We start from the raw sequence: 23,123 nt of genomic DNA, 5'->3' as shown, positions 1-23,123 counted from the left end.
AAATTAATTGTGGGGGCGGTACAGTGATGACTGCTGAGAAGGAGCTGAGTGTAGAGGAAGCGGTGTGGTGAGGAAGGTTGGTGCCAAGTGCAAAAATAGGCATACAGGTTCTAGTTTCTCAGAGATGGAACCTGCCGAAAGTATGGATGTAGTACGTGCGGTGAGGACCGCCGAGGTCGGGCCTCGTCCCGAGGATGAAAAGGATAATTCTGGCTCAGTGGCAGTGAGATTTGTGGCGAGAGTCGATCCTTGCATTTTGGCTGATCCATATGTGGTGTAAGGTTGGGTGGAGAAGAGGTTGGGGACTTTTGAGTTGGTGAGAGTAACTCGGAGCGGAATAGTGATGATTTATTGTGTTTCTTCAGTCCAGAGGGAGAGGGCGCTACAGATCACGTGATTAGGGACAAGAAATGTGAATTTCTTTGCTCTCCGGAGCAGGGCGCCTTTGAAAGAAGTGTAATATTGCCAGTGTCTGTGATGCCCGCCATTTGGTGCGATGCAGACCCCCGGTGGAGAGCGTGGGGAACCAGAGACGTGATTGTCTGTCCTGCTGTGTTTTGGTGTAGAGTCTTTGCCGGACAAGGACAAGTTAGGAAGTGTAAGTTATCCCTTGAGATCTTTTGTTTTGAAATACTACAATGTTTAAGGTGTCAAGTTTATGTGCATGTTGCAGCAGTGTGTAGAAGGGAGATTCCTAGATATGAAAGTGTGCAGGAGGGCATGAGACGAAGGAATGTGTAGTATCGGTGAAGAAAGTTGTGGGGGTGCCAATGGGGCGTTTCGAGGTGTCCAATGAGAGAAAGGCAGGTTGAGGTTTCCAGGGTTAAAGTAGTAGAGAAAGTGTTGTATGCCGAAGCAGTGAAGAGTGTGGTAGAGGAAGATGGTTGCAAGGTGAGGGATACTGAAAGGATTCCTGTGATTAGACAGAGAGCGATGGGAAGAGTATGTGCTTCGGTAAGGTGGGCTTTTTAGCATTCATAGCCATGCTTGTCAATTGTACTGCATAAATGGATCAGAAGTCACAGAAAATAGAGGTTGTGGTGGCACCAGCTGAGAAGTACTTAGGATTACGAGGATTTACTACAAAACAGTTGCAGGTGGTGTTGAGTGGTAAAATGAAATGGGCATACCTAGTCAGTTGTACAACTGAATGCATTCAACTGAAATGTGTCTTCCGCATTTAACCAAACCCCTCTGAATCGACATCCACGTCATCGGCACCCGGGTTAACTGCCTTTCTCACGGGCAGAAAGACAGAGTTCGGGAGTGTTCTGTCCTCTCAGACCGTTGGTCTGGAGGAGGATTAGATAGGGTTAAATAGTGGAATGGGGTGGTGTTTTTTTGTTGTTGAGAGGGCTAATAATTTGAATAACCATATGAAGAATTTAATGTAGGTAGGTCACACAACAGTACAGTAGGTGGAGGTGAAGGCACCTAAAAGTTGAATGCGATCTGCCAACCAAATCCTAAAGGTGGCGGCTTGCCTTTTTAACAATTCCTGGAATTGCCTCTATACTATAACATATGAAAATGCTAAGTAGCTTACTTACCTGATGAATTATAAAGTATTTTATCAGGTTGGTCATTTTCAGGTCGGAGCTGAAGTTGGTGTGTTTAAATTGCATCTGATACTTTTGTTTTAGCTCTATTGTTAATTGTTGCCTTAACAAGATTGCCTAGCAGTGGTACTTTGTAGGAGGCTGTCTGTTTTGATCAAAAATGTGATTTGAAGACAGTCACTCTGGCACTGATATAAAGGTGAATGGGGGGCCTCTTTGAAGAGTATTTGGAAATTCAGGCATTTGGAAATTGCTTCCAAGGATGAACCAGACTTTGAGGTCTACAATTTTTTTTCTGAGGTCTTGGCAGATTTCTTTAGATTTTCCCATGATGTCAAGCAAACAGGCACTGAGTTTGAAGGTAGGCCTTGAAGTACATCCACAGGTACACCTCCAATTGAATCAAATCATGTAAATTAGCCTCTCTGAAGCTTCTAAAGCCATGACATAATTTTCTGGAATTTTACAAGCTGTTTAAAGGCACAGTCAACTTAGTGTATGTAAACTTCTATCCCACTGGAATTGTGATACAGTGAATTATAAGTGAAATAATCAGTCTGTTAACAATTGTTGGAAAAATTACTTGTATCATGCACAAAGTAGATGTCCTAACCGACTTGCCAAATATATAGTTTGTTAACAAGGAATTTGTGGAGTGGTTGAAAAATGAGTTTTAATGACTCCAACCTCAGTGTATGTAAACTTCCTACTTCAACTGTGGTAAAAAATATGTATGAAAATAACAAATAAAAGGTGACATTCTGCACTGTCACCTCATATGACACATTTTATCAAGACAAATGCCGGAATATAGAGCCAAATTAAACATTTTAGCTTCACTGCCAAGTACATTAAATGTGTAGGGGAGTGTACGATATGTCAGAAACAATGTCTCAGAACAGACAATCCTTATTTTCATGCTAATACTTCTGCTTCAAAATGGATTTACATAAACAGAAGGGCACACGAGAAAGAAAACCCAAGCCTCACTTCCTCCACCACATCATTAAACATATGGGTGAACATAAATTGGAGGGAATTTATATGGTGGGGAATATTGATGTGCCGGTGTTATTGATACAGGGAAGGAAAGGCATTGATACAGGGAAGGAAAGGCATTGATACAGGGAAGGAAAGGCATTGATACAGGGAAGGAAAGGCATTGATACAGGGAAGGAAAGGCATTGATACAGGGAAGGAAAGGCATTAATTCAAATGGTTCAGCTGCAGTCGCACGTCACCCATCTAAGTTCTAAGTCGTGTTCCTCAAGGAGAGAAGAGAAGTGAATGGGGGAAGGAAGGGGAGAGGGGGGCCACTGAAGTAGTTCCCTCCACTTCATAGGCTCTTTTTACTATGATCACCCCCAACTGCATAATGTCTTCAGATTAGCTGTCTTCAAACATACTTCCTCCTTGTTTTCCTCATTGCAAAATACTCTAGCCTTTCCATTTCCAGTATTAAACGGGGGGGAAGCCATTTGAAATGCTAAATTTGTCCCTTTTTAAACTTTGGGCCTTTGGGAAAGCAGATACGAAGCAGCACATATAATTTGGCTGAGGAGAATAAATAGGCATGCAGACAGCAGCATGGTGCCTCAGCTTGGCTGTCAATTTTAGGTGTGGTGACAGTGATTTCAGGTGACTGGTGTGAAAACAACCTGCGCAGCTCTGCCTCGCACGCAGTCTGCTGTTTAGCTCGGTGATATCCTCTGTTCCCTCTATGCAGTGGCACTGTGCTAAACAAACCACTCCTGATCAAAAATCATTATGAATTTATAATACCCGTTTATTTACCAAGGTGGATTTAAAGGCAAGAGTACACATAGTATGTACAGTGACTTCAGAAAGTATTTACACCCCTTGACTTACACATTTTGTTACAGCCTGAATTCCAAATGGATTCAATTGTTTGTTTTTTCTCACCCATCTACACACACACACACACACACACAATACCCCATAAAGTGAAAACAACATGTTTTTTTAAATGTTTTTTGTAAATGTATGTTAGAAACATATTTGGCAGTGATTACAGCTGCAAGTCTTTCCGGGTAAGTCTGTAAGAGCTTTGCACACCGGGATTGTGCAAAATTCTTCAAGCTCGGTCAAGTTGATTGTTGATCATTGCTCGACAGCCACATCTTGCCATAGATTTTCAAGCCGATTCAAGTCAAAACTGTAACTAGGCCACTCAGGAACATTCAATGACATCTTGGTAATCAGCTGCAGTGTACATTTGGCCCTGTGTTATGGGTTATTGTCCTGCTGAAAGGTGAATTTGGCTCCCAGTGTCTGTTGGAAAGCAAACTGAACCAGGTTTTCCTGTGGGATTTTGCCTGTGCTTAGCTCTAGTTTCAAGTTTTAATGTCACATGCACGTGTACAGAGAAATGCCTTTGTTGCAAGCTCTAAATCCAACAATGCAGTAACAATAACAATGTAAAACTAAAAATAACAAGTTAAAACCAAAACACAGGAGAAATAAGAATAAGAACATGATAAAGTAAGCAAGTATACTATACAGGGTATAAAAGTATCTATATCCACAGTAAAACAAATTCTATATTGACATAACCTGAAAGGCCGCTCAGCAAGGAAGAAGCCACTGCGCCAAAGCCGCCATTAAAAAAGCCAGACTACCGTTTGCAACTGCACATGGGGACAATGATCGTACATTTGGAGAAATATCCTCTGGTCTGATGAAATAAAAATAGAACTGTTTGGCCATAATGACCATTGTTATGTTTGGAGGAAAAAGGGGGAGGCTTGCAAGCCGAAGAACACCATCCTAACCGTGAAGCACGGGGGTGGCAACATCATGTTGTGGGGGTGCTTTGCTGCAGGAGGGACTGGTGCACTTCACAAAATAGATGGCATCATGAGGCAGGACAACTATGTGGATATATTGAAGCAACATCTCAAGACATCAGTCAGGAAGTTAAAGCTTGGTCGCAAATGGGTCTTCCAAATGGACAATGACCCCAAGCATACTTCCAAAGTTGTGGCAAAATGGCTTAAGGACAACAAAGTCAAGGTATTGGAGTGGCCATCTCAAAACCCTGACCTCAATCCCATAGAGCATTTGTGGGCAGAACTGAAAAAGCGTGTGCGAGCAAGGAGGCATACAAACCTGACTCAGTTACACCAGCTCTGTCAGGAGGAATGGGACAAAGTTCGCCCAACTTATTGTGGGAAGCTTGTGGAAGGCTTCCCGTAACGTTTGACCCAAGTTAAACAATTTAAAGGCAATGCTACCAAATACTAATTGAGTGTATGTAAACTTCTGACCCACTGGGAATGTGATGAAAGAAATAAAAGCTGAAATAAGTCACTCTACTATTATTCTGACATTTCACTTTCTTAACATAAAGTGGTGATCCTAACTGACCTCGAAGACATGGCATTTTTACTAGGATTAAATGTCAGAAATTGTGAAAAACTGAGTTTAAATGTATTTGGCTAAGGTGTCTAGGCATCAGGATATATGATAAACAGTAGCAGCAGCTTATATGATGATTGTATGGGAGTGGATCTGTGTAGAGTCACTAAAAAAATCTAAATAAAATGTATTTATGTAGCCCTTCGTGCATCAGCTGTTATCTCAAAGTGCTGTACAGAAACCCAGCCTAAAACCCCAAACAGCAAGCAATGCAGGTGTAGAAGCACGGTGGCTAGGAAAAACTCCCTAGAAAAGCCAAAACCTAGAGAGGAACCAGGCTATGAGTGGTGGCCAGTCCTCTTCTGGCTGTGCCGTGTGGAGATTATAACAGAACATGGCAAAGATGTTCAAATGTTCATAAATGACCAGCATGGTCAAATAATAATAATCACAATAGTTGTCGAGGGTGAAGCAAGTCAGCACCTCAGGAATAAATGTCAGTTGGCTTTTCATAGCCGATCTCTACCACTCCTGCTGTGTCTAGAGAGTTGAAAACAAACTATACATGCATGTGCATGTTATGTGTGTGAGAGCAAATGATGGAGTGTTTGTATGTGTGTTGGAGTATCAATGTGATTAGTGTGTAGGGCCCTGTGAATAGACAGTGAAAGAAATAGGAATAAAATAGAAAATGTCAACTCAGCTGTTAGCTATTTAGCAGTCATATGGTATGGGGATCATAACCTGTTCAGGAGCCTGTTGATGTCAGACTTGATGCACGCTTGTCGTGCGGAAGCAGAGAGAACAGTCTATGGCTTGGGTGGTTGAACTTGTCAACAATTTTCCAGGCCTTCCTTTCACACTGCCTTATATAGAGGTTCTGGTTGGCAGGAAGCTCGGCGCCAGTGACGTAATGGGCTGTCCGCACCACCTTCTGTAGCGCCATGCAATTGAGGGCGGTGCTATTTTCATACCAAGCAGTGATGCAGCCAGCTAAGATGCTCTCAATGGTGCAACTGTATATATTTTTTAGGGTCTGACGGCCCATGCCAAACCTTTTCAACGCGACTGCGCGTATGTGTGCGGACTATCCTCACCAAAGCACTTCATGATTACAGATATGAGTGCTAAAGCCGGTACTCATTGTGGCATGAAGCCTTTGAGTTCTTGGGAACAGGAAGGATGATGTCCATCTTAAAACATGTGGGGATTACAGACTGGGACAAGGAGAAGTTGAAAATGACCTTGAGTATATCGGTTAGCTGTTCTGCAAAAGCTCTGAGAATGCACCCTGAAATACCATCGGGCCTTGTGGGTATTGACCTGATTAAAGACTTTACTCAAGTGGCCCCGGAGAGCGAGATCACCCAAACTTCTGGTTTGGTGGCTCACTTTATTGTCCCCCCAAAAAACTCCCTTGTTATTGCCGATGACAAGCATACCCATAACATGATGCATCCACCACCATGCTTGAAAATATGGAGAGCAGTCCTCAGTGATGTGTTGGATTTGCCCGAAACATAATGCGTTGTATTCAGGACATAAAGTACATTTATTTGACACATTTTTAGCAGTTTTACTTTAGTGCCTTGCAAATAGGATGCATGTTATGGAATATTTGGGTTCGGTGCAGGCTTCCTTTTCACTCTGTCATTTAGGTTAGTAATTGTGGAGCAACTACAATGTTGTTCCATCCTCAGTTTTCTCCTATCACAGCTATTAAACTCTGTATTTGTTTTAAAGTCACCATTGAAATCCCTAAGCAGTTTCCTTCCTCTTCGGCAACTGAGTTAGGAAGGACGCCTGTATCTTTGTAGTGACTGGGTGTATTGAGACATCATCCAAAGTGTAATTAATATGCTCAAAGGGATATTCATTGTTTATTTTTTACCCATCTACCAATAGGTGCCCTTCTTTGAGAGGCATTGGAAAACCTCCCTGGTCTTTGTGGTTGAATCTGTGTTTGAAATTCACTGCTCGACTGAAGGACATTACAGATGATTGTATGTGTGAGGTACATCGATGAAGTAGTCATTCTAAAATCATGTTCAATACTATCATTGTCCACAGAGTGAGCCCATGCAACTTATTATATGACTTGTTAAGCACATTTTTACTCCTGAACTTATTTAGGCTTGCCATAACAAATGGGTTGAATACTTATTGACTCTGCTTTTCATTTGTAATACATTTTTGAAAAATATATTTCCACTTTGACATTTTGTGTAGGCCAGTTACACAAAATCTTAAAGTAATACTTTTTAAATTCATGCTGTAAAAGTCAAAGGGTGTGAGTACTTTATGAAGGCACTCTTCTATAGAAGCTGATTAGAGAAAATCAACTCTATTAATTCATTAGGTTTTGTAGGTCACAACGTTGTTGTGACTTGCTCCATACAGTAGGTGAAGTCAAGTAAGCAAGTGTAAATGCAATTTAAGTGGCTACAAAGGATGAAAAGAAATTACATATATAGACCTACGTTTGGTTTACTTACTCAAATATGCCCAGACTAATTAGTATTTTCCTTTGGTGTTTGTCTTGTCATTTAGGCCTGACAGTACTCCAGAAGATTCTGGACACTGCAGCAGAGAAGACATGGCAGGTGACATCAGTGAACCTGGACAGTGGTATGGATCAGACGGCCTTCTTGAAGGTGGTTCAGGACCTAGAGAAGAAGAAGGAGTACAACATCATCCTGGACTGTGAGCTGGAGAGACTCAACATGATCCTCAACCTGGTAAATAACATTGGATTGACAGGCTGTCCAGTAATGAAAAGGGAGATAGATGTAAACTAGACACATTACTTCAATGGTGGGATGGGTTCACTCCAACAAGAGGACCACTCAGCTAGAGTGACAAAATAACCCTTTCTCCTCTTACTTAAGTGTCACGTCTACTCCTGCTCCTCCCCTCCGGCGTGCGACGGTGCCGGAATACTAACCACCGGTCCTGGGAATCATCATTGCGTACACCTGGCACTCATCATTACGCGCACCTGGCACTCATCATTATGACTCACACCTGGACCTCATTACCTCCCCTTTATAGGTCCCTTTTGTTCATTCCTCAGTTGGTACTGCACCTGTGTTCATGTTACCTCGCTTCTGTCACGCTGTCTTGTTTCACGTTTGTTGTGTTCATTAAAGGTTTGACCTGCGTCTTTCCTCATGGTGTCATTGTTACCAACAAAAAAAATGTAAGCAGCAGGAAAATTGGATATCTCTCAGACGGTCGACGAACAGGGTTACCATCTGCTTCAGCACCATGACCAGCTGGCACAATTGGGGATGCCCATGGATGAGGTCCTTCGCAGTTTGTAGGATCTCAAACATTTCCAGGAGGTGGAGAATACTCTAGAACCAGCCTACCCAGTGAGCCAGCCCAACAGCCCATTCAGCAAACTGCTCAGGGCAGCGATGCCCATTTATTCCTCCCAGAGAAATATGACAGTACCCAATCCAAATGCTGTGGCTTCTTACTCCAGTGCACACTTTATTTTACACACCAGATGGAAACCCCTACTACCGAGAGGTGTAAGGTTGCCACGGTTATTTCTCTGCTGACAGGGCGGGCTACGGCGGTTGAGGAGAGGAGCTAAATTCATGAGGGGTTCATGGCTCTGTTTAAATGGATCTTTGATCATCTCCCGGAGGGTAGAGAGGGAGGTGAGCATCTACTTCAATCACGGCAGGGAGATCAGGTGGCTGCTGAGTACGCGCTCACCTTCCAGCGCTTCGCACGCTATTTAGAAGAGGTTTGCGCGACAAGGTCCAGACGGAATTGGCCTGCCGAGACGACAACCTTACCCTGGACAAGCTCATAACCTTTTCCGGGAGTGTCGGCATTCTCATCGCTTCTTTCCCTCCTTCAGCGAACACTCGGAATCAGAGCCTGAACCCATGGAGGTAGGGGTCACACACCTCCCCGCGGCAGAGCGCTGCAGACTGATACAACTGGAGCTCTGTATGTACTGTGGTCAAGGAGGGCACAGACTCCAGCGGTGTCCGGCACAGCCAAATCCTGGATTTCCGGGACGGTCACGTGATCTGCCATCCCCTGGGCCAGGAGCTAATATTCCATCTTCATCACTTCCTGCTAGGTTATTTTTTGGTGTCCATCTCGTTGGTTGACTTTTTAAATTTATTTTATTTCACCTTTATTTAACCAGGTAGGGTAGTTAAGAACAAGTTCTCATTTACAACTGTGACCTGGCTAAGATAAAGCAAAGCAGTGTGACACAGACAACAACACAGAGTTACATATGGAGTAAAAAATAAACAAGCTAATAACACAATAAACTGTCCCTCATGTCCTGTGTCAACAGTTTTATTGGATTCCGGTGCCGCAGGGAATTTTTTGGATCAGACCCTTGCCGCCTCTCTCAATATTACTTCATACACGCCCTCCTCTCCTTTTCCGGTGCAAGGCCCTGATTGTCGGCTATTAGGATCCGGAACCATTACACACATCACTCAACCGCTTACCCTCACTGTGGAGTCCAATCATGAGGAGAATATCCCCTTCATCACCAGTTCACAAGATCATCCTCGGCCTCCCTTGACTTCAACGCCATAACCACACCATTTCATGATCGAGGATGAGAATCACAGACTGGTCACCTGAATGTCAGAGGACCTGTTTCCCTGTTCCCTGTGGTTCCATGTCGGTTGAGAGCCCTTTGGTTGCCTTTCAGCCCAACATCCCGTAGGTATACCAGGATCTGAGGGAGGTATTCTCCAAGACCAGGGCCACCTATCTCCCTCATTGCCCCTGGGACTGTGCCATCAACCTGCTTGCTGATGCAACACCTCCATGCAGATGCATCTGCCCTCTGTCTGTGGCTGAGACCCAGGCCCTGGAGGATTACATTCAGGAGGCGCTCCAACAGTGGTTCATCAGCACCTCTACATCTCCTGCGTCAGCTGGGTTCTTCTTCGTGGCCAAGAAGGGTGGAGGATTACACCCTTGCACTGGTTACAGAGGACTCGAAGAAGTATTGGTGCCGTCTGCTGTCGAGCAGCTCCAAGGGGCCCGCTTCTTCACCAAATTGGACCTGCGGAGTGCCTACAATCTCATCCGCATCCGGGAGGAGGATGAGTGGAAGACTGCATTCAGCGTAATGTCTGTTCACTACGAGTACTTGGTGATGCCCTTTGGCTTAGCCAATGTTCCGTCAGTGTTCCTGGCATTCGTCAACGAGGTGTTCAGGGACATACTCAGACGCCGGGTGATCGTATACATTGATGACATCTTCATCTACTTGGTTAATCTGGAGGATCACATCACACATGTTCGAGCAGTCCTGGAACGCCTCCTAGCCCATCAACTGTTCGTCAAGGCTGAGAAGTGTCAATTCCATCAGAGGGCGGTCTCCTTCTTGGGTTACCAAATCAGCCAGCAGGGAGTGAAGATGGATGACAAGAAAGTAGATGCAGTCAGGTCATGGCCAGTACAACGGTTTTAGAAGTTTGCCAACTTCTACTGTCGATCATCAGGAATTTCAGCTCTCTCCTTAAGGGAGGGTCCAGCAGCCGATGAGGCCTTTTGTCTTCTCAAGGGACGTTTCACCACCACCCCAGTGCTGAAACATCCAGCTCCCACTATATCCTTTGTGTTGGAGGTGGACGCTTCCGAGGTAGGCGTGGGGCAGTTTTGTCTCAATGACAGGGGAACCATTCATCATTCTCACCGACCATCGGAACCTGGAGCACATACGGACAGCGAGGAGACTGAATCCGCGCCAAGCCAGGTGGGCCCTTTTCTTCACCAGGTTTAACTTCACACTAATCTGTCGCCCAGGCTCAAAGAACACCAAGGCCGATTCCTTGTCCCACCTCTATGATTCAGGAGAGGGCCCTGTCCTGAGTGAGCCTATAATCCTATCCTCCCGAGTAGTAGCTCCTGTGGTCTTGGACTTAGTAGCTCCTGTGGTCTGGGACGTATATGTGGAGAGCCGCCAGGGAGCCCGTACCCCTGAACTGTCCTGCCGGGAACACCTACGTTCCTACAAGGATAAGGGATCGGCTGCTGACCTGGGCACACCCCACTGTCGTCGCTGGACATCCAGGTATTTCTCGCACCATCCACTCCATCACTGAGAAGTACTGGTGGCCCACCTTGGCACAGGATGCCACTTGTTATTTCAACTCCTGTTCCGTATGTGCCCAAATCAAGTCTCCCTGGAATGCTCCAGCAGGGAAGTTCCTACTGATTCCCGTGCCTCAGCAACCCTGGTCTCATCTATCCATTGACTTTGTAACCAATCTCCCCTCTGACGGTTTCACCACCATTCTAGTGGTGGTGGATAGATTGCGAAGTCAGGTCTCCCCACTGCTCTCCAGGTTGCTGAGGCATTCTTCCAGCAGGTCTTCCGGCATTATGGCCTTCCGGAGGACATCGTCTCCGACCGTGGCCCCCAATTCACATCACGAGTATGGAGGGCCTTCATGGAGAAGCTCGGGGTCACAGTCAGCCTCACTTCTGGATATCGGTCTCAGTTCAACAGGCAGGTGGAGAGGATGAACCAGGAGCTGGGGAGGTCCCTAAGGAGTCACTGTCTGGACCGGCAGTGGGCACAATTCTTTCCATGGGCAGAGTATGCCTAAAATTCACTGCAACACTCCTCCACTGGGTTGACTCCTTTCCAGTATGTTCTGGGTTTTCAGCCGACCCTGGCTCCATGGACTCTGGGCCAGACCAAGACTCCTGCGGTTGAGTGGTTCCGGCATGCAAAAGTGTGGAGCGACGCTCACCTGAGACTTCAGATTACCGTCCATCGTAAAAAGAACAGGCAGACCGCCACCACAGTGAGACCCCTGTGTTCCACCCAGGGGATCGCGTCTGGCTCTCTATCAGGAACCTGGATCCCAACATCATCCATGATTTCCACCTTCACCGCCCCAATTGACCCGCTCCTTGTCCCCGGGGTCATCCTCCTGGTCGGTACTGTCATGTCTGCTCCTCCCCTCCAGCGTGCGTCGCCGGAATACTAACCACTGGTCCTGGGAATCATTACGCGCACCTGGCACTCATCGTTCTGACTCACTCCTGGACCTCATTACCTCTCCTTTATAGGTCCATTCCTTTCTTTCATTCCTCAGTTGGTATTGCACCTGTGTTCATGTTACCTCGCTTCTGTTACTGTCTTGTTTCATGGTTTCATTAAACGTTTTACCTGCACCTGCTTCTCGACTCACGGTGTCATCGTTACATTAAGTTTTCCCACTCAAGGTATTGACAAGGGTTCAGGTAGCCTTTTACACTTGTACCTTTATACTGGTTGAAAATGGCAGATTTGGACACTGAGTGCCAAAATTGGAATGCAGTAATATGTTGTACTCAGTAATATGTTAGAGCTCAGGAAATTTATTTCACAAGTCTGTATTGGTTTTGCTTTACAACTGTTTAGAACTTGAACACCGTGCGCGCAACAAGAAGTTGCTCCCATCCCTCCCGGTAATTGGGCAACTTTTTCAATTTTTTGTTGTTGTCCGAGTTTGTTGTTGTCCGAGGGAAATCCTGTAAATTACGAGGACTCTATGTATTTTGAAAGATGAGACATTAAAGATTATAAATTCTGCTTTAATGTCACAAACAAGCCAAACATCAGTGAGTCAAAGTGCACTTCACATTTCCATAAAACTCATGTGATATACACGGTTTGATGTACAGTTACAAGAATGCCTATGTTCGTATTTTTAAGACATTTTGAGATGAACCGCACATAATGACAGCCCGCTTCTCTGAATTGCCTTGTGAAAGCCTAACACTAAGATTGTATTTTATAATTTAACTAGTCATGTTGGCAATAGAACACGCTTCCAAATGATTCCCCCTGACCCAGATTGAGATTTATAATGGGCCGTTTTTGGATTGTGTAAACAACAGTAATTGTGTAAAGGCGGGGATGCAGGCCAAAACTAACTGTGCTTCTTTTAGTTCCTCAACGACACAGCTAGGAGAGCACAAAAAGCAACTTGTGGTTGAAGACTCCGAGTCACCAAAGTGCATTGAAATTACTTAGGAACTGTACACACTTTGGACAGTTCCTACCCCAAATTTTCCAAGAATATTGTTACTGAGTGTATTTTCAGATTAAGTTATCAACAAATGCAGCAAAAAGTACAGTAAAGATCAAATGCACATAAAATCAAGTAATGTTTGTATTCCCTCGTGTCAAGTGAACTGTTGTGTCCTGACGTTTAGTCTAATGTTCCCATAATCTCAACTGTTCTGTATTTAAAATTGGAACCATGGTTATGCATTTCCATATTTCTTCTGCACGAAACACTTCATTTTAGCCCTATCCATATAGTCCAATTCCCCTGAGTGTAAGGGGTTAAAAGGATTCAGTTTGAACATGTAATGTTGATGGTGTCTCTGAGCTATACTTTACCAGTCTCTGGACAGGGGATAGTGGAGAGAGGTCTGTAGTGAAGAGAAAGATACAGTGCCTTGCGAAAGTATTCGGCCCCCTTGAACTTTGCGACCTTTTGCCACATTTCAGGCTTCAAACATAAAGATATAAAACTGTATTTTTTTGTGAAGAATCAACAACAAGTGGGACACAATCATGAAGTGGAACAACATTTATTGGATATTTCAAACTTTTTTAACAAATCAAAAACTGAAAAATTGGGCGTGCAAAATTATTCAGTCCCCTTAAGTTAATACTTTGTAGCGCCACCATTTGCTGCGATTACAGCTGTAAGTCACTTGGGGTATGTCTCCATCAGTTTTGCACATCGAGAGACTGACATTTTTTCCCATTCCTCCTTGCAAAACAGCTCGAGCTCAGTGAGGTTGGATGGAGAGCATTTGTGAACAGCAGTTTTCAGTTCTTTCCACAGATTCTCGATTGGATTCAGGTCTGGACTTTGACTTGGCCATTCTAACACCTGGATATGTTTATTTTTGAACCATTCCATTGTAGATTTTGCTTTATGTTTTGGATCATTGTCTTGTTGGAAGACAAATCTCCGTCCCAGTCTCAGGTCTTTTGCAGACTCCATCAGGTTTTCTTCCAGAATGGTCCTGTATTTGGCTCCATCCATCTTCCCATCAATTTTAACCATCTTCCCTGTCCCTGCTGAAGAAAAGCAGGCCCAAACCATGATGCTGCCACCACCATGTTTGACAGTGGGGATGGTGTGTTCAGCTGTGTTGCTTTTACGCCAAACAAAACGTTTTGCATTGTTGCCAAAAAGTTCAATTTTGGTTTCATCTGACCAGAGCACCTTCTTCCACATGTTTGGTGTGTCTCCCAGGTGGCTTGTGGCAAACTTTAAACGACACTTTTTATGGATATCTTTAAGAAATGGCTTTCTTCTTGCCACTCTTCCATAAAGGCCAGATTTGTGCAATATACGACTGATTGTTGTCCTATGGACAGAGTCTCCCACCTCAGCTGTAGATCTCTGCAGTTCATCCAGAGTGATCATGGGCCTCTTGGCTGCATCTCTGATCAGTCTTCTCCTTGTATGAGCGGAAAGTTTAGAGGGACGGCCAGGTTTTGGTAGATTTGCAGTGGTCTGATACTCCTTCCATTTCAATATTATCGCTTGCACAGTGCTCCTTGGGATGTTTAAAGCTTGGGAAATCTTTTTGTATCCAAATCCGACTTTAAACTTTAAACTTCTTCACAACAGTATCTCGGACCTGCCTGGTGTGTTCCTTGTTCTTCATGATGCTCTCTGCGCTTTTAACGAACCTCTGAGACTATCACAGTGCAGGTGCATTTATACGGAGACTTGATTACACACAGGTGGATTGTATTTATCATCATTAGTCATTTAGGTCAACATTGGATCATTCAGAGATCCTCACTGAACTTCTGGAGAGAGTTTGCTGCACTGAAAGTAAAGGGGCTGAATAATTTTGCACGCCCAATTTTTCAGTTTTTGATTTGTAAAAAAGTTTGAAATATCCAATAAATGTCGTTCCACTTCATGATTGTGTCCCACTTGTTGTTGATTCTTCACAAAAAAATACAGTTTTATATCTTTATGTTTGAAGCCTGAAATGTGGCAAAAGGTCGCAAAGTTCAAGGGGGCCGAATACTTTCGCAAGGCACTGTATGTATGATTTTAGATCATAACATCAGTCAGTTCTTCGGGAACAACAACAGTTCCCTGGTAAAAGTTATTTACTGTACTGGAAATGTCATCCCCACAGTGAGTATATTTAAAAATATATACAGTATATATTTTTTTAAATCTTTCAAAACCATCAAAAATCTTTTTATAAATGTTGTGTATCTTGTTTGAGAGAGAGAACAGTTCCCTTGAGCTATTTTGAATATGTAAGATCTCTTTAGTACTGTCTTTTTCCAATGGACAGAAGCTGTATGCTGATGTTAGAATTTGACATCAACATGATATTGAGCAGAACAGGCCCTGTACATACATGTTCCTCTGTGTCCACTTTGCCAACAGGTCACCCGATTCTGATCCTTTGCCAATTATTGGAAAATACCAATTAGTAGAAAAAGATACGAGATGGGCTGCCTGTGTAAATGCAGCCATGGTGTCTGAATAGCAGAGATCTAGTGAAATTAGTATGTTCACAAACATGTAGGTTTCAGATGAGTATTTGGAAATCAGTGGTCAGGCTCAATTAACCCTGACGGCTGCTTCATTTTGTGTCCCCCAGCCAGAGGCTGTCCCGGGCCTGTCAATCACAGGTGTACTAGTGATTTTGATGCAGATTGTGCACATGTATTCATTAAAGATCTAATTGGGCTTCCCACAGTGACATATGCCAGATCCTTCCCAGCCCTCCACGGTGAGTTGTTCCAGCTGCCCATTTTCTACTGAGCCCTGATATTTTACTCAGACATCCAGGCAGAGATGGGTGATGAACAATTAATTCCTCAAATATGGGACCAATTAGCTCCTATTTTGGGATGACCACGATTAATGGGACGCTTCAATCCACAACTGTAATGAAATAGCCTCATCTTCATTAGACGTGATGCAAAATGCTTGATCCAAATTACATCATTTTCCTTTCTATTATCCTTTCCAGATCGCTGCTCAGAAGAAAAACCTAAAAAAGTATCACTACATATTGGCAAACCTGGTAAGTCTGGCCCTCTCTGAAACGATGGAAGCTTTAATTCAATATGCAAGCTCCATTGCATAATACAATTTCATTATTTATTTTCAATCTATTTCAAATGTCATCGTAGATATTACTGAAACTCCCAGTTAGGAAACACTACTGTGAAAGTTGTATGAATTTGTTTTGTTCACAACACTACAGATGCCACAGTGAGAAGTAAAATAATAACTTCATCCCCACTGACGGATCAAACACTTTGAAGCACAACTGTAGCTTAAATTTATGCAGCATTGATAGAAACTGATTGTTTAGATTAATCGATGGTGGCGTTGTTCCATGTATTGGTGCCTCTTCATCTTCTCTGTATCTGACTGACTGTAGCTCTTCTGCTTGTCTATGCAGAACACAATGTAGACAGATGGCTGATTACCCGCTGAGCAAGGGAATGATCCTCCTGCAAGGAATTGCAAGGCTCTGAGCTTTTTATGTGTAGGAAAATGTGTGTGTGTGCGTGCGTGTGTAAGTGTAAGAGTAAGGGCGTGCATGTTTACACTATACTTGTGCTTATGTATTTGGTATTGGAGTGTGTGTGTGTGTGTGTGTGTGTGTGTGTGTGTGTGTGTGTGTGTGTGTGTGTGTGTGTGTGTGTGTGTGTGTGTGTGTGTGTGTGTGTGTGTGTGTGTGTGTGTGTGTGTGTGTGTGTGTTTCCTTTGCATAACTAAACAGAAGTTATTCCTCCATTATTAATGGAATCAATTCATTGCTTGATGTTTATATTCATTGGCCACCATCACTTTATTATTGTTAGTAGGCTAAAATGATAAGCACTGTGATGGTAAATCAAATTCAGCAGGGACCTTATGAGCTTATAGTAGATACAATAAATATGAGGCAGAAGGGACTCTGTTAGAATGCTTCTGCATTTACACTTACTGTATCCAGGTGTACTGTAAGCATAGACGTTTCCATAGAAATAGAACTGTAGTGTCTAGTAAGTTATTGTATTGCTATGGTTGACTCTCACGTTAGCATAGCTTCATACAGAGATCCGAAGTTAACTGTCGCCCTAGAGGCAACAAGCTAGCATATTGCTTTAGTGGTATGTTGGGTTAACTTTTACGTGTGTTATACGGAGTACTTCTTTAGGAGAGGATGCAGTACGTTTGGCTTGAGGTTGCATGTCAAGAGCATGGTTTAAAAGTGCACTCTAGAGGGCTCAACTCAGAGATCTGGAAACATTTGTGGTAGACCTCATAATTGGACTGTGAAACAGAGAGAGAAAAAAACAGTGACTTCACAGGCAGGATTGTTAAATTCATAATTGGATTGTGCTATAGGAAAAAGAAACACACCAAAACTGCAATTGTACAAGTAGGATTTCTTAGTTTATAATTGGGTCCAGTAAACGGGGGAGCTGTCAACTCTAGAATAATGATGATCATAAAGGCAGCAAGATGCAACACTCTGTGTGAATAGGATCCCTGCGGTTCATTACCATGGGAGCTATTTTCTGAAGGGGGGCACACACACACAAACATAAACTCACAAACACATTCACACTACCTCTCTTTATTGATTAAGCATGGCCTATGTAACAAGACTTGATCTTAGTTATCAACCGGTGAAGATCCCCTATACTTCCAGCGTTCTTCTGATTAATTGTAGCCTCGGGGTAAGAATGAAATATGTGAATATGGGACTTTTTATCATTCAAAGAAAGCATTAAAATAGTGTCTGCTGAAGCCTGTTTCCGAGGCAAGCTGCGGTATGACTCCAGATGGGAGGTTTAATGTAGTTTGATGCTCTTAGACTCAGGAGATGCAGGTAATTAAATGCAAATACGGTGAGGGGAGTCTCTCCCACATGGTTGCCCACCATATCCCTACGTCAATCAAAGAAAGCACTAGGAACAATTCAATTTTGAAGTACCAATTTGAAGTCCTCAGGCAATTTTCTTGATGTGTTTCTGCTGTATGTTTTAGTATGCACACTTACCCGCGTGCTTGAAGACTGTTAGTCTGTGCAGTCGTGTGTTTGACTTAAAACAACTGTGTTATTCTGTCTTTGCATGAATATAAGTCATATTTGTAAATCAATATAACAAAAGTGGGCAGATGAAGTTGAAAAGACAGCTGCGGAGATTGCTCGTCGAACTGTAGAAAAGTGTTTTTTTGTCCTGCGCTTCATAGATTTGTAATGATTGCGTGGACTTTTAATCTCTGGCTTCTCAAGTGGGGTTGAACAGCTGAATAGCAGCTCTGAGAAATCAAAACTTTCAATACCAGCACTCTGAAAAGAGACTGTCATACAATTATCTTCACCATCATTACGGCTGGGACATTTTTGGCTCTGTTTTGTTTACTTAACTCAAGTTTGCTTCGGTTTCTTTCCTAGGGCTTTTTGGACATGAACTTCACCGAGTTTCAGAAGAGTGGTGCCAATATCACCGGGTTCCAGCTAATGAACTACTCCGACGAAAATGTCAGCAAGGCCATAGAGGAGTGGGTGGACTTTGACAGCAAAGACCTCAAACTACCCAAGGGAAGACTGAAGGTATGATCGAACTGTCTCATTGTTCAGAGATCTCCCTATTCAAGTGTTCAAGGTTACAATAAACATATGTTAGCCTCTAATGTTGCCTCCTCGGATTTGCCCTCTCAGTACACAGGAGCCCTCACATACGACGGAGTGAGCGTCATGGCAACTGCGTTTCAGAACCTTCGGAAGCAGCGTATTGACATTTCCCGGCGAGGTAATGCTGGCGAGTGTCTGGCCAACCCACCAGCTCCCTGGGGCCAGGGTATCGACATCCAGAGAGCCCTACAGCAGGTAGGCAGTTAGCATCACACACTCCACAGCCACAGCTGGATGACAATGACTTGATTCAAATTCAGATTCAAACTCAATAGTAGACGCACAGGTAATGAATGATGTATGACAATGAGAAATACTGTACAATACAATAAAATACAATGCAATAAAATACAATACCATCTTAATTAAGTACTATTGCGTTAAAACCCTCAGTTTCAGGCCCACCAACATTTTGAGAAACAGCAATTGCAAGCCTATGAGCAATATGTAATTATTATATAGTTATCTTGTGACCTGGAGACTTATATTATGTTAGACATCATGCAATGTCAACCCAACCAACTGGTAATATTATAATCCTGAGATAGCAATCTTGTGTTCTTGAGATAAGAAAAATGATGTCATGCTATTTTTGCTTGTAGCTATGATGATGTATACAGTATTGTGTGAAATGTAGCAGATGTTGATTTCTTTGTGTACTGTACTTAAAAAGCCTTGAGCGTTATTCAGATTCCGAGAGTTAGCAGTTCTTCATACCAATCCTGGTCTATATCTGGTTTGTCCCACAGGTTCGGATTGAGGGATTGACTGGACATGTCCAGTTTAACGAGAAAGGCCATCGGACCAACTTCACGGTCAGCATAATGGAGCTGAGCCCAAGTGGACCACTGAAGGTGAATCGGGACTTGTCTATAATCTCTATAATTATCAATCAACCTCTTTATCATCCTCAGGGGAAATCTATTGTGTACAGTTAGACAGTATACTGTATGATATTTGACCTAAACACAGTAGACACAATAGAATGAATCCATCCGATTTGATTTAAATGTTTGATTTAATGATTGATTTAATGTTAATGACAAATTATTTTTCAATAGAAATGGACTGGTCTTTTACTAACAATATGCCCAGCATCAAGAACAGCTGGAGCCAAGCAAAACATAACAGTAAAATGAACAAAATAGCATTGTCTATAATGAGTGTCTCCAATGTTCACGTCATGTCAGAATGTGACATACTGTATTTGCTTTCATAGCGTAGTTGTTTTATTTTCATATTATGTTATTCAAATGCAAATCATTTCTTTACATTGAATCAGAAAATGAGTTACCCTAGTTCTTTGAGTTTATAATATACCCATTTATATTTCACATGACAACCAGAGGCACATTAGCTATAGAACTTAGTGATCTTGCATATGTGGAGCAAATTCCTCTTATCATTTAGTATGCAGGGAGTTTGTGCATTAAGATGGCTGTATATTTCTCTTTAATGTTATCACCAAGACAGTCTTACAACCTGAGAGTAGGACAGGCTGGCCAAGAAGTACAGTAGGAGGCGTTGGTTATCACGGAGTATGGCTTAAGGACTAGCTAGGGGATTAACCATATGAGTTAAGGGATGTGCTTATCTCCACAATACACTACAGTATGTTTATACGAATTACACTATAAATAGAAATGTAGGATTTCCTCTGCTATGTGTGTTGACATACTGTACCTCTTCTGACTGCAGGTGGGCTACTGGAATGAGAATGAGAACTATGTGAACACAGCCGTATACACGCCGGTGGTTGAAGAATTCTTCGGACTGCAAAACAGGACATACGTCGTGACCACTATCCTTGTGAGTCTCACTAGCTTCACTGAAAGGCTCTGTGTTTGTATGGTGATAATGTTCCATGGACCAAAATACGACAGTTGTTTACAGCTGCGTTTGGTACAGAAACACAGAACAGTAGAGTCGCTTTTATCAACCCATGTGGCAGTATGGCAGTGCAGTAGGATGTTACAAAGTCCTGAGAACTGTCTGTATTTTTTGGCCCTAGTGATATCTGCACAGCTTTGTAAACAGAAGGTAGCTGCAAGCAAAAGAACAGATACACAAATTCTCTCATGTTGTCATATGACAATGCCCTGGCAGCAGAAGCCGTGGTATTAGTGTGTCTTTGAGGGCTGTCCCAGAAGCGACTCTCCTGCCTGGCTATGAAGTCCGAGCGGTCAGAGTTGGCAAGCCTGCTGATTATGCTCTTTCCCTTTCTGCATGGTGACTGCATTCAGCTTCTCCGTTGTAGCTCTGCCATATCAACACATCAGAGAGGTTCAGGTCACCTCTGATCAGTCCCGTCGGCTGTGCTGAATAACACTGCCAGTCGAACGAACTGGCATGAGAATGACGGCCAGGTGGAAAGGCTATACTGAAAAATAGGGATTTTTTTGGGGTTAGATTCACAAAGGGATAGAAATGATTGGCAACTCTCCGAGAGAAATTGGAGAGTGTATTTATTTAAACTTTTCATATCCTAATTGCAGGGTTTCTATTTTGTACAGCACATTCATCCATGTAAGCCATCCCTGTTGAAATGGTCTATCAATTCCAGTGGGTCAAGTTATCTACATGAGGTAGGAAGGGATCAGGGAGGGAGAGCCCTTACCTGTTTCAAAATGCTTCAGGCCTAATCTAAACTCTTAATTCTGTCCTTTTGACACCACCATCTCGACCACACTATGGTCTATTTCCAGATTGTACGCTATGCTGTGTCCACCTGTAGCCTTGCCATGAGGGCTGTTTTCACAGCAGCTCTGTTCTGCTTAATCTGGAGGGCAGAGCTCCACACAGCCCCTTTACAGTCACCCTGGCCTGGCCAGCCAGAAATAGCAGGAGTGCTGCTCGCCCATCAGATCTGAGTCAACCCACACTAAGGAGAAGGTGCGAGAGGGTGGCCATGAATAATGCCATTTGAAGGCCCCTTCCTGTAGGCTACACAAAGACATGTACATACATTGGTGTGAAGCCCCATGGTCAGGGATGTAGTGCTGCTGTAGCACGCCTGGTAAAAATATTTCAGTACATTTTATTCTGATTTAATTACCACAAAAATTCCATGAAAACGATAGAACGAGTAACTACATAAATATGTAGGCTATTGCAGCCTATAGGTAGGTAAATGGTGGTTTCCTCTCTGTCTTCTCTCTCTCTCTCTGGCAGTGGCGTGAATTATGAATAACTGTAGCTGTGTGTGTGTGCGTAGGCCCGTCGGTCAGACGCTTGACCACTTTGAGCGGGCCAAATCCAACATAGCAAGATAGACAGAATACTCTACCAGGGGTTTCTAAAACGGCTGTCCTCAAAACAGTTTGTTATGGACTTGGGGCTAACGTATGACGCACTTGAACTCGCCCTACTGTCCGAGAGCTTAGCTTACAGAAAAGTACTACCTCTGTTGCGTATTCAGACAAACTGATCCACCGCATGAACCTCATCATCACACCAACGAGATCAAGGATCCAAATTTACAGCGTGTCTGCCTTGACGTTCATAAAGCTCCATGGGACTCCTCTTGCGCAGAGGAACCCAGAACGATATGCGAGCACTTGGTTACGGTACTGTTCTTTCACCACCATGATTCAAAGCGTGTTCAAATCGCTTAAAATAACCCTCATCAAGATCTGTTGCCTATTAGTTCTACTCATCACTTAATAATAATAATAATAATATTACAAATAGAAACTTCTCACTTCTCACAATGATGCTCGATTAGTAAAGGTACACCAAAGCTAAATCAATGTCTTGCAAGATCACATAATGATTCATTAGTATTTTACATTACAGAACCAAATATACACTGAACAACATATAAAGTCTTGGTCCCATGATTCATGAGCTAAAATGTCAAATCATAGACATTTTCCATACTCAAAAATTGGTTACCATCCCTGTTTGTGAGCATTTCTCCATTGCCAAGATAATCTATCCACCTGACAGGTGTGGCATATCAAGAAGCTGATTAAATAGCATGATCATTACACAGGTGCACCTTGTGCTTGGTACAATAAAAGGCCGATCTCAAATGTGCAGTTTTGTCACACAACACAACGCCACAGATGTCTCAAGTTTTGAGGGGGAGTGCAATTGGCATGCTGACTGCAGGAATGTCCACCAGAGCTGTTGCCAGATAATTTAATGTTCATTTCTCTACCATAAGCTGCCTCCAATGTCATTTTAGAAAATTTGGCAGTACGTCCAACAGGCCTCACAACCGCAGACCACGTGTCTGGCGTCGTGTGGGCAAGCGGTTTTCTGATGTCAACGTTGTGAACAGAGTGCCCCATGGTGGCGGTGGGGTTATGGTATGGGCAGGCATAAGCTACGGACCACAAACTCAATTGCATTTTATCGATGTCATGCCATTCATCCACGCCATCATCTCATGTTTTAGCATGATAATGCACAGCCCCATGTCACAAGGATCCGTACACAATTCCTGGAAGCTGAAAACATCCCAGTTCTCTAAGACATGTCACC

At 43.3% G+C, this 23,123-nt stretch overlaps 1 protein-coding gene across 2 annotated transcripts in view; it reads left to right on the top strand.

Annotated features, from left to right (window-relative positions):
• Positions 1 to 23,123, top strand: part of LOC139420853 (glutamate receptor 1-like) — a 79,369-nt gene that overhangs the window by 29,929 nt on the left and 26,317 nt on the right. For both annotated transcript variants that reach the window (XM_071171214.1, XM_071171212.1), the window contains exons 4-9: positions 7,488 to 7,675; positions 15,966 to 16,019; positions 18,396 to 18,554; positions 18,663 to 18,830; positions 19,385 to 19,489; positions 20,334 to 20,444. In XM_071171214.1, coding sequence (XP_071027315.1) covers positions 7,488 to 7,675; positions 15,966 to 16,019; positions 18,396 to 18,554; positions 18,663 to 18,830; positions 19,385 to 19,489; positions 20,334 to 20,444 — 785 coding nt within the window. The remainder of the gene's footprint in view (positions 1 to 7,487; positions 7,676 to 15,965; positions 16,020 to 18,395; positions 18,555 to 18,662; positions 18,831 to 19,384; positions 19,490 to 20,333; positions 20,445 to 23,123) is intronic.

Source organism: Oncorhynchus clarkii, chromosome 12 (assembly GCF_045791955.1).
Source record: "Oncorhynchus clarkii lewisi isolate Uvic-CL-2024 chromosome 12, UVic_Ocla_1.0, whole genome shotgun sequence".
Taxonomy (NCBI): domain Eukaryota; kingdom Metazoa; phylum Chordata; class Actinopteri; order Salmoniformes; family Salmonidae; genus Oncorhynchus; species Oncorhynchus clarkii.
This window is presented reverse-complemented; position numbering and strand designations above follow the sequence as displayed.